Here is a 12,806-nt window from a genome sequence, read left to right on the forward strand (position 1 = left end):
TCTCAGTGGACCCTGACGCAAGGCCCCAGAGAGCACTCTCCTGTTACCACGTAGAAGACCCTCTGGCCTTTACACTCCAGCCAGAGGGAACACCCTGCACCCAAGAACCATGCAGCTAGCTACATATAGAAACACACTAGCAGGCTGGGATACACACGGCTCAGTTGTAGGTTCTGCCGGCTTCTTGCAACCCAAACATATGCCCCGTTACCTTAGAACAGGGGTGGGCAATTCCAGTCCTCGAGGGCCTGATTGGTGTCACAGTTTTGGCCCAGCCCCAGCTAACACACCTGACTCCATTAATCACCTAATCATGATCGTCAATTTAGAATGCAATTTGATTAATCAGCTGTGTTTGCTAGGGATGGAGAAAAAGTATGACACCAATCAGGCCCTCGAGGACTGGAGTTGCCCACCCCTGCCTTAGAATGTGAGGTCCCAAAAAGATAACGTCAAATACTTTTCTCAAACAGGAGTTGCTTTAGTTTTGAAACCATCATGTGACTGCAGCAGGACTTCCCTCCCTACTCCGTGACTCTACATGATGTGGCATAATGAATCGTGTATTTGGCACAAAAACAGAAAAGGGGGAGATATTGGGGGGCTGTAAAACTCTTCCTCTCTCCTTATCTCCTTCTCCCTTCTGGAGCAGCAGATGTGGCCCGGCCCGGTAGGAGAGCAGAGGCCTGCCGAGCGACCCATTAGTGATTTATGACATCTGAGAATAGTTTCAGTGAGAAAAAAGAAAAAAACATCCCATTTGTTCACTGCTCTTCCTTTATGCTTGTGCTTATTTATTACCTGGCAGTCAGACAAAAAGTAAGCAGCTTTTCAGACTGAGCGAGCATGTGAGCGTCTCCCGCCGGTTTTATCAAAGTGTGTGATCCCAGACCTGCCCATCCATCACGCCTCTCTCTCTCCGTCAGTCAGTACCCACCTACCAAGCAGCTACGGCATGGCAGGACGCACCGCTCCGCAGTGTGGCTCGGCTGATTGGGTCTGTGTTACGTTACACGGTGATCATCTGATTGAGTCTGGGGTTGACTCATGGAGCACCTATGATGGTGCGTTTGGAGAACACAGACATCTGGATGGTTAAATCTGTTCTAAACACATGGCGATGCTCTGACTGAGTGTGTTTTGATTGAGTGTGTCCATGTGCGTATGTGTGTGTGTGTGTGTGTGTGTGTGTGTGTGTGTGTGTGTGTGTGTGTGTGTGTGTGTGTGTGTGTGTGTGAATGCATGTGCATGTGTGTGCGTGACTAACTCGTGGAGAACAGTTGCTGGACCAATTGCGGGCGTGTTTTAAACACAAGAAGATCGAGTTGTGTGATTACCTCACGGTGCCCATCTGATTGGGAGTTAAAATCACACACACACACAGGGGCTTCCCGAGTGGCGCAGCGTTCTAATGCACTGCATCGCCGTGCTAGAGGCGTCACTACAGACCCGGGTTTGTTCCTGGGATGTGTCACAACCGGCCGTGATCTGGAGTCCCATAGGGCGGCGCACAATAGGCCCAGCGTCGTCCAGGTTATGGGAGGGTTTGGCCACAGGGGCTTTTACTTGGCTCATCACACTAGCGACTCCTTGTGACGGGCCGTGCACCTGCAGGCTGACACCGGTTATCAGTTGAATGGTGTTTCCTCCGACACATTGGTGCGGCAGGCTTCCGGGTTAAGCGGGCGGGTGTTAAGAATCGCGGTTTGGCAGGTCATGTTTCGGAGGACGCATGACTCGACCATTGCCTTTGGGGAGTTGCAGCGATAAGACAAGATCAAAATCGGGGCGAAAGAGGAGGTAAAAACCAACAAAACAATATAAATATAATACGATACAGTCAGGAACGTGTTAACCATCTCTAGAGTATAGTAGGGGAGATCTAAGTCTTTGTGATTGACTGGTGGTGGCCTACTGATTTGAGGCACGTTAGCCGTTCGTGATTAAATCTGTTGTGTTGCCTTTCTGATTGAGTGAGGAGAGCTGATTGAAGTGTGAAGATCCGCAGACTGCGGCGGCAGGGTCTGTTTACACAGAGTGCATTTGGTGTGTCTCATGCAACGATGCACTTTTCAAATTCACTTTACTGCGACTACTGAGAAAACGAATCAAAGTATCAAACAGCTAATGCTTTCCCTGCATGTTTGTTTAGCAGGAACGGCTCCTTCAGCTGGTGAATTGACAGATCATATCAGGTATTAAAGTAAATGGGTTGTCCACGGCTTTGCATTAGCCAATGAAAAGCATCCCCTCTGCCTTTGTATTCTCCACAAACAAAGGCTGTTCTTGCATAATCAGAGAGATGAGCAGAAGGATGCCCAGGGAGTCTTCAGAAAGAAAAAAGTCATTAAAATGAAGTGTTGAAATGGGCGAAAGCACTGGCCCGTGACCTGTGGCTGTTAAATGAAAGCCCACCCAGTAAAGGCAGCAGCCAGGGATTACTGGGGTCTTACACAGAGGAAACCAGAAAATGAGTCCCTGGTTGTGTCTGTCACAGAGTGTGTGCATGTGTTACGTTGGTGAATTAAATCATGGACAAACTTCAATAACTTTGTTGCCACCAATCACTGGTGCATTCTATCATCAAAACCAAACTCCTCTTCCTCCCAAAATAAGTCATAGAAACAAAAAGAAGAACACCAACAGGAAAGGGCAAACTGGCTGGATGAATCAGATGGGATTAACGATTGGTGAACACACCCCTGCTTTTAATCACCAACCCAAGTATTCCCTGCTGTACTGTCGGTCTTTGGCTGGTGCACTGTGCAGTGTCCCTACAGGCTGATGCAAAGCAGCACGGCCCGTGGAGATTACGTCCGTAAAAATAGATTATTAAAGCACTGGTTCCCTCCAGATTGGTTCCCTCCAGCTCAAAGACAGACCAGTGGCAGCATTGGAGAGGTCAAACTCAGCAGGAGGTGAACATTGTCCATCTACAGTACTACACCAAAGAAAGTCTATTTTTCTCCCCTGCCCCCCATTTTCATCCATTTTGCCCTCCTTCCTCAGTCACATTTTTCATATCCCTGCAACCTCAACCCTTCCTTCCCCCTTCTTCTTCACAACAGGCGAGTGCCCTGCTTGTGCTTTGTGAGCCTCCGCATCCTGAATTTTAAATACCCCGAAAAACCCCGAACTGACTGTACCAGTGCACTTGCAGAATTCAAACTACCACAACAGCGGAAGGGCCGAATAAAATCTACCAAAAATAAAGTATCTCTGAAATGACTGTGCTGTGAGAGAAACAACTACATTTTCATGTGTCATTTAGAATACCCTCTTATACCAAGCGACTTTAAGAAGCAATTATGATTAAGTGCCTTGCTCAAGGGCACGTCGGGATATTTTTTACCGAGTCTGCTTGGGGTTTTGAACCAGCGGCCTTTCGGTTACTGGCCCAACGCTAGGCTACCTGCCGCCCCAACTGAAAACTCTACCCATGTTTTCACTGAGTAGAGCTTGTCAATTGTAGACAGAGTCAACATAAAAGACAAATGTGATTGTGTCGTACCTTATTAATCCACGTCTCGAAGCCAAGACCATTGTCATCTTGGGTTGTGAGGAACAAATCTGAAAATAGAATGAGAGAAAATATGCTATCAATCACTGGGAGCCATTTCCGTAGCAGAACCGAAGAAAACAAGAGACAAATGGAACCGTCTGAGGCATACAGTGTTTTTCACAGAGGTGTACAATAGAGAACAGAAGCCAACAGTATAGATACAGAAGCTATAGCAACCCTTGACTGTGCAGTAAATAAAAGTTAAGTAGATTTGCTTGTGGAGCCGGAATGGTTGATGGGAGCAGCGTGAGTCCGATTGATCTACACGTACACCCCCTGGAGAGGATGCTAGTCTGAGTGCCAAGCAGAGACGGATCGGGTCACATTTTTACAGTATGTGGTATGACTCAGCCGGGGATCAAACTCCCAACCTTCCAATCTCAGGGCGGACACTCACACTAACCACAAGGCCACTGAATTAGTTGGTTTCTGACCGTGCAGTGCTGTTCATCAAATTGATTATTCTCTACTGTGTTCAGCTAGTCTGTTTCTCCTGCATTGTACTGTCCAATCACACTTCAGTTCACAGTGTGAGACTAGTAGGCCCAATGGCCAGAGAGAGAGATGGGAGCATGATGAAAAGTAAAGTGTTTTCTTTTCTTACATAATATACAGTACCAGTCAAAAGTTTGGACATACCTACTCATTCAAGGGTTTTTCTTTATTTTTACTACTAAATACATTGTAAAATAATAGTGAAGAGATCAAAACTATGAAATAACACATATGGAATCATGTAGTAACCAAAAAAAAGTGTTAAACAAATCTAAATATATTTTATATTTGAGATTCTTTAAAGTAGCCACCCTTTGCCTTGATGACAGCTTTGCACACTTGGCATTCTCTCAACCAGTTTCATGAGGTAGTCACCTGGAATGCATTGCAATTAACAGGTGTGCCTTGTTAAAAGTACATTTGTGGAATTTATTTCCTTCTTCAAATCAAATCAAAGTTTATTTGTCACGTGCGCCGAACACAACAGGTGTAGTAGACCTTACAGTGAAATGCTTACTTACAGGCTCTAACCAATGGTGCGGGAAAAAAAGGTGTGTGTGTATGTAGGTAACTAAAGAAATAAAACAACAGTAAAAAGACATTTGAAAAGAGAGTAGCAAGGCTATATACAGACACCAGTTAGTCAGGCTTATTGAGGTAGTATGTACATGTAGGTATGGTTAAAGTGACTGCATATATGATGAACAGAGAGCAGCAGAAGCGTAAAAAGAGGGGTTGGCGGGTGGTGGGACACAATGCAGATAGCCCGGTTAGCCAATGTGCGGGAGCACTGGTTGGTCGGGCCAATTTAGGTAGTATATACATGAATGTATAGTTAAAGTGACTATGCATATAAGATAAACAGAGAGTAGCAGCAGCGTAAAAGAGGACTTGATGGGGCACACAATGCAAATAGTCCGGGTAACCATTTGGTTACCTGTTCAGGATTCTTATCGCTTGGGGGTAAAAACGGTTGAGAAGCCTTTTTGTCCTAGACTTGGCACTCCGGAACCGCTTGCCATGCGGTAGTAGAGAGAACAGTCTATGACTGGGGTGGCTGGGGTCTTTGACCATTTTTAGGGCCTTCCTCTGACACCGCCTGGTGTAGAGGTCCTGGATGGCATGCAGCTTTGCCCCAGTGATGTACTGGGCCGTACTCACTACCCTCTGAAGTCCCTTGCGGTCGGATGCCGAGGAATTGCCATACCAGGCAGTGATGCAACCGGTCAGGATGCTCTCGATGTTGCAGCTGTAGAACCTTTTGAGGATCTCAGGACCCATGCCAAATCATTTTAGTTTCCTGAGGGGGAATAGGCTTTGTCGTGCCCTCTTCACGACTGTCTTGGTGTGTTTGGACCAATCTAGTTTGTTGTTGATGTGGACACCAAGGAATTTGAAGCTCTCAACCTGCTCCACTACAGCCCCGTCGATGAGAATGGGGACGTGCTCGGTGCTCCTTTTCCTGTAGTCCACAATCATCTCCTTAGTCTTGGTTACGTTGTGGGATAGGTTGTTACTCTGGCACCACCAGGCCAGGTCTCTGACCTCCTCCCTATAGGCTGTCTCGTCGTTGTCTGTGATCAGGCCTACCACTGTTGTGTCGTCAGCAAACTTAATGATGGTGTTGGAGTCGTGTTTGGCCACGCAGTCATTGAACAGGGAGTACAGGAGGGAACTGAGCATGCACCCCTGGGGAGCTCCAGTGTTGAGGATCAGCGTGGCAGATGTGTTGCTACCTACCCTCACCACCTGGGGGCAGCCTGTCAGGAAGTCCAGGATCTAGTTGCAGAGGGAGGTGTTTAGTCCCAGGTTCCTTAGCTTGGTGATGAGCTTTGAGGGTACTATGGTGTTGAACGCTGAGCTGTAGTCAATGAACAGCATTCTCACATAGGTGTTCCTTTTGTCCAGGTGGGAAAGGGCAGTGTGGAGTGCAATAGAGATTGCATCATCTGTGGATCTGTTTGGGCGGTATGCAAATTGGAGTGGGTCTAGGGTTTCTGGGATAATGGTGTTGATGTGAGCCATTACCAGCCTTTCAAAGCACTTCATGGCTACGGACGTGAGTGCTACTGGTCTGTAGTGTTCTTGGGCACAAAGGCAACCTTAATGTGTATTATGGCAAGAACAGCTCAAGTAAGCAAAGAGAAATGACAGTCCATCATTACCTTAAGACATGAAGGTCAGTCAATCTGGAACATTTCAAGAACTTTGAAGGTTTCTTCAAGTGCAGTCACAAAAACCATCAAGCGCTATGATGAAACTGGCTCATGAGGACCACCACAGGAAAGGAAGCCCTAGAGTTACCTATGCTGCAGAGTATACGTTCATTAGCGTTACCAGCCTCAGAAATTCCAGCCTAAATAAATGCTTCACGGAGTTCAAGTAACAGACACATCTCAACATCAACTGTTCAGAGGAGAATGCGTGAATCAGGCCTTCATAGTCGAATTTCTGCAAAGAAACCACTACTAAAGGACAACAACAAGAAGAAGAGACTTGCTTTGGCCAAGAAACACGAGCAATGGACATTAGACCGGTCCAAATGTGAGATTTTTGATTCCAACCGCCGTGTCTTTGTGAGATGCAGAGTAGCTGAACGGATGATCTCCGCACGTGTGGTTCCCACCGTGAAGCATGGAGGAGGTGTGATGGTGCTTTGCTGGTGACACTGTCAGGGATTTATTTAGAATTCAAGGCACACTTAACCAGCATGGCTACCACAGCCTTCTGCAGCGATACGTCATCCCATCTGGTTTGCGCTAAACACGACAATGGCCCAACACGCTATTTGACCAAGAAGGAGAGTGATGGAGTGCTGCATCAGATGACCTGGCCTCCACAAATCACCCGACCTCAACCAAATTGAGATGGTTTGGGATGAGTTGGACCACAGAGTGAAGGAAAAGCAGCCAACAAGTGCTCAGCATATGTGGGAACTCCTTCAAGACTGTTGGAAAAGCATTCCAGGTGAAGCTGGTTGAGCAAATGCCAAGAGTGTGCAGAGCTGTCATCAAGACAAAGGGTGGCTACGTAAAGCTTATTAAAGAGCAGTGTTACTATCAAGAGCAGTATGCAGGTTTCTTTTTCTCTCTCATTTTATTCAACTTTTACCATGCACCTGCAAAAAAGATCAGATGTGTGAGTGCCTTTAGAACTTTGAATTACTTTGAAGAATCTAAAACGTATAACATATTTTTATTTGTTTAACACTTTTTTGGTTACTACATGATTCCATATGTGTTATTTCAGAGTTTTGATGTCTTCACTATTATTCTACAATCTAAAAAAAATAGTACAAATAAAGAAAAACCCTTGCATGAGTAGGTGTGTCCAAACTGTTGACTGGTACTGTACATATTTCAGTGCTTTTCTTTTGACATCCGCTCCGCAGCAATTATTCTTAATTTCTCTCTCAATTTAATTCTAAATGATGCTGCACTTTTAGAAGCAACCTTCAGTCTGCAGAAAAGCTATTTGTACATTAACTAATGGTAGTGATGAACCCTTTGGCTCTTTGTGGGCTCCCTGTTAAGCTCAGGGCTGGGGGAACTCAGCAACAACACTAAGAAAGAAGGAAAAAGGATAGAACAACTTAGCTGGGATCCCTATCCCTACAGTTATTAATTAATCTATTGTGAGATATCACATGCAAGACAAAATACTAAATTAAAATTCTCAACGCGTCTAACATTATCAGGGTGGCAGGAGAAAATGCCTGCAGGGTCCAATGTGTCTTCTCCATATAGCAATACATTAGTCATAATAAGTGAAAAGCACTTATATTCTGTGCACTGTAAAAGACAGCATGATCATTTGGATGGTGTCTTCCAATTTCAGTGAGATATTAAACAGATTTTTGGAGTAGTGCTGTCCTTTACTCTTTAGTCAATATTCCTATTCCACTCATGCAGTGTCTGCTTCATACCGCCCATGGAAATCCAACATCTAACTGTGATAAGCCTAAGTGTGGCAAAATGGAAGGCACACAAAGAAAATTCCACACAACACATGGGCCTTTAATCTGCCTTCATGCAGGCAGATGCCCTTTTCATGGAAGGGAGCAATAATCTCACCCACAGAGCGGCTGCTTTGATCAATGGTCTCACTGTGGGAAGTAGATACAGCGAGGAGTGGGGTGGAGAGGTTATCCATACAGATAGATAGAGACCTTTGGAGACAGACACTACTATACATTTCATAGTGTGTTGCTGAAGGAACTGCTGAGTTTAGCTGCATTCTCACTTTTCATGAGTCTCTCTCTCACTCCATCTGTGATCTTCAGACGTGTGACCCATGTGGAGTGTGTAGCCTCCTGCAGTCTGCTGATGAGGAGTAAACAGGTTCAATAATCAGGCTATAAAGGAAGCTCTCCCCAACTAGCAGTGGGGGTCTATCTGCCTGTCTGATTAGAGGGGGCATGGACGAGGCAGGGGAGCTCTCCACATCACTGAGAAATCCTGTAAACACTTACAGTCCCCACAGGCCACTCCTCCTACTCCTCTCCTCTCCCTGGTTCACAATAACGGACATACCTCAGTGGCTCTATAAAAGACCTCTGCCCAGTAAAATAAAAACGGCTGTATAAACTTCTTCCGTCACTTGGTTTTACACAGTTGTACGCATACTACACTTTTTACAATGGCACCACTATTTGAGTAAGATGGATATCAGGAAAACCCAGTGGTAGTCGATATAACACAATATAAATGGGATGTGCTCCCACCCATCCAGGACATCTACTAGAAACAATGCCGGAGTAAGGCCCGCAGCATTTTCAAAAACCCCACACACCCCAGCCATAAGCTGTTCATTCCCTTATCGTGGGGAAGACAGTATCGGAGCATGAGGTCAGAACAGTTTCTATCTACAAGACATCACACTGCCTAACACTTGAACTGGTCTGCCCACCTGCTCTGATGCTCCACATCTTAGCGCGCACAGACACACACACACACACACCACAACTACTGCTATCAGAATCTTACTATGATTGCTAAATACTGCACAATTGAAAATACTTGCCCTCCAAAATACTTGCCTCGCCCCAAGTGTAAATATTGGACTATAAATTGTGCCTTCCTGTATTATACTTATGCTAAAAAAAAAAAAAATATTCTACTGAGCCATTTACTTTATGTTCCTATTCGTTATTGTTTATTTGTCGAGAAGGAACATGCAAGTAAGCATTTCATTAGACGGTGTGTGCCATGTGTATCCCGTACATACGACTAATAAAACAAAAATGTGGTTGTGGCAAGAACGCCAGTGGAACACAAATTGTAGATAATATCAAGACAGGATTTGATGAATTCCATTACGCATGGAAAAGTACTGATGAACATAAAATACATGTCATGGTAAAATATTCCAAAGTATTTATATCAAAGTGACAGGATTTGGAACTTGTGCTCATCTTCTTTCTGTGTTATGACAGTTGTGAAAGCTTGGGTTAATTAAAAGTCCGTGAAGACGGCAGTAGTTACTGTCCACCTCTACACAGTGATAATAAGAGTGAACTATGTAGCTTCTCTTCACCTTTTTCATGCCGTATATTAAAAATAGGCCTATCCTATTCATTAGAAGTCTCTATAAACAGACAGGTTGCCTCAAATTTCCTGTCGACACGTCTGTACGGACACAACGTCAGTTTGGCATAGAGGAACTACGACACTGCCGACGTCATGGCCTTATCCACTTGTTGCTCACATCCCCCAGACACAAAATAGTAGTTAGCAAGATGGAAATAACGGAGGTTACTTTTAATGAGTGCATTTCTCAAGTGGATAGTTTGCGTCAACTACCTTCACTAAAACCACTGCTTTATACTGGCAAACGGTATCGAATCGCAACATTCCGGCATGCCTCGTGATTTGTCTGTCTGAGGAGGACCCTCCCCAGATTCCCCCCCCCCCCCCCTTTTCGAAGTTACCGAGAGTCCGTCATTAATCTCAGACCCTAATCACTGCTGTTGCCTAGGGTCTGGGTTCCCGAGAATAATTCATTAGGGAAAGCCATTCATCATGACCTTAAAATACAAAACTAATTACAAAAAGGTGCATAAACTTGCAGGTTGATATACAGTACTGGCAAATGCATAATTCAGGTATGAGTAAAGGCTCTGGGCTCTAAGTGATATGTCATGTCACAGTCTAGTTGCAGGATTGCAACCACAAAGCTAATTAAAGAAACAGTCTTAATTATTAAAAGGTGTCCTAAGTAGAAATCGCTCTGGCATTTCCTAGTTGCTAAAAATCTAATAGTATTGCTAAATTCAGTTTGTCACAAAACAAGCAAGCATAGTGTAGAGAATCATTGTACCATTTAAACCGCTGTGAAATATATTTTCCATAACCAAAAATATTGTATTTTCATCTGGTTTACAAAACCGAAAGTAATAGATGCAAAAACGAAACTTAAGAACGGGAAGCATAGAAATAGCGCACATAAAACAGATCTACTGCTTCTTAATACCTGTGTTCAATGAGAATGAAAGATCTCTAACTTACATTTCTACGTGAAATCGGTCGGGTCGCCAAAAAAGTGACATATTGCAGCTTTAAAATAGAGAACAGATTGTTTAACTACACCAAGACTAACAAGCTGTGGCATTGGAGTAAAAATCAGATGCATCTGTGGATGAAAATCTACAAAGCAGAAAATCATAACAAAGCAAGAACATCTTAATTCCAAAGTGCTCATCTTTAAATCAGTTGATTGTTTCTCCCACCTCCTCTCTTGGATTAGGGGTGAATATGTTTTATTCAGTTAATATTCTCCTCCTAAGAATAGAAAAATCGAAGAAAACACACAAGACCATGAATATATTTACAGATGAGGTAGGCTAATTGTTACTTGCAGGATAACCATAGTCGATTTGAGCCAGCCATTACAGATCCGATGACTGGGTATCTGCTTACCTCCTTATCATGGAGCCTGATGTAGCCCATTCAATCAGCTCAAATCAAGTGTCCTTTCAGTCTTACTGCCTCCTTAATTGAATAATCAGGAGTGTCACTGACAATAATATGGAGTGACATAAAAAAAAGTGATTATTGATCATGTTCCAGAGCCCCAGATGAAATTAGATTCAAATTATATAGAAATTATTTATATAGTCTTGATTAACAGTGTTCATTTCACACTCTCATTTTAGACCACTTGTACATGTGGACCAATCCAGCATTTCACATAGCGCCTTTTCTTCATTGGCTGCCGGAGGTTTCCCAGCATGCACTGCGAAAGCCTCTGTGCTCTATTCTGTGGTTGTTTGTGTGTTTTTCAAGCCCGGCTTGGCATACTACCTCTCCATTATGGCATGCATATTTCAAAGAACTCCACGATTAAAATATTAACGAGCACATTTTAGATTATACCTTTAGGGGAAACATGCCATAAAAAGTTGTTGTTCTATTCATGCCCCGACAGACTTCACACATACAGGTCTACATAGAAACTGCAATGCAGCAGCTAAACATGACATGTTATGGGAATTACTTGATTGATTAGTGTCTATGGAACTGACAATTAATCATGAAATGACTATGCAAACAGTTTGGAGAAAGGCGCAAAGCATGATCCCAAACGTAGTTACAAAACATAAATTTACAAAAAAAAACGTGTATCTATCCATCTGGCTTGCTGTGTTACACAGATGATCTATCTAATACAGATTACAATGAGAAACATAAAAAAAAGCAGAGGAAGAGAGCTCATGTTTGAGAAGTGGAAACATTATCCCGCAGCTTTGTTAGAAATATTCAATTAAGTCTAATGAGAGTGTTTAATCGAGAGCACTGTGTGGAGTGCCATCCCCCACATCCATACTCTCAGTGTTAGGAATACCTGGCCCTATGATGGGTTTGCAAACTCTTCCTCGTGCTCTGCTTTGGAGCAGATTTTTCCTGAGGCATCATGAACACATGTTGGTAGACAGGGAGACCCACAGAAAGGGAGTGGGGTCCTCTAGGGAAGAGGAGACAACTCTGGAGAAATCCCTCGTCTTCTCCAATACTCTATATACACTGACCTTCCCTGTTGCCCATCTTTCTGAGTGGAGGAAGGAGACACAAAGTGACGAGTTCATTTCTCTGATACAGAAAGCTGGCGTACGTTACAGCAACTACGGCAGACAAACAGCATGAGAAGAGTGGGCTGTAGGCGGTCTTGAGAAGGAGAGTGGGAGATTCTAAAGCAAAGCAAATCAATGTTGTTGGCTTCTACATGTTGGGTATGCAGATGACTCCGGAAAGAATCTCCAGATCCAATCTAGAAGGAATATAGCTTCTATCTAAAAATCGATCCTCAATTTGACTTATTTTCAATGAAAACACTAGGCCTATGTGTGTAGTTTGAGAGGGATGCTTTGGAGTTATTCATAGCCTCGCAATTTAAGGCATCTGCTGACAGTTTGACTTGGACTTTATTATAGCTCTCAATTCCATTATACAGAACGGGAGCAGGGATACAGCTCCATAATATCCCTTCATCACATTACCTTGTGAATAAACAGAGCCACCGTTCTGATCTCTACCCAGGTGGAAGTGGGGCTTTGACACAGTGCATAATAGAGGGGGGGGGGGGGGGGGCATTCTCTCCCTCCCCAACCACTTGCATCTATCTCTCTTTCTCTCACATTTCTTTTCTGCCTGAGATCCTTTCATTATTGCTGGGTAAATCCTAGGCGGGGACCTTCAGCTAAGAATTGAGGATTACAGGTAAGGATAGTTCAATAGCTTGAGCTGCAAGACAG

General features: G+C 44.0%; 1 protein-coding gene across 2 annotated transcripts in view; it reads right to left on the reverse strand.

Annotated features, from left to right (window-relative positions):
- The window catches only part of LOC120046169 (T-cell immunomodulatory protein-like), a 119,634-nt gene that overhangs the window by 92,433 nt on the left and 14,395 nt on the right, over positions 1 to 12,806 (reverse strand). For both annotated transcript variants that reach the window (XM_038991189.1, XM_038991196.1), the window contains exon 7: positions 3,512 to 3,570. In XM_038991189.1, the coding sequence (XP_038847117.1) occupies positions 3,512 to 3,570 (59 nt within the window). The remainder of the gene's footprint in view (positions 1 to 3,511; positions 3,571 to 12,806) is intronic.

Source organism: Salvelinus namaycush, chromosome 1 (genome assembly GCF_016432855.1).
Source record: "Salvelinus namaycush isolate Seneca chromosome 1, SaNama_1.0, whole genome shotgun sequence".
Lineage (NCBI taxonomy): Eukaryota > Metazoa > Chordata > Actinopteri > Salmoniformes > Salmonidae > Salvelinus > Salvelinus namaycush.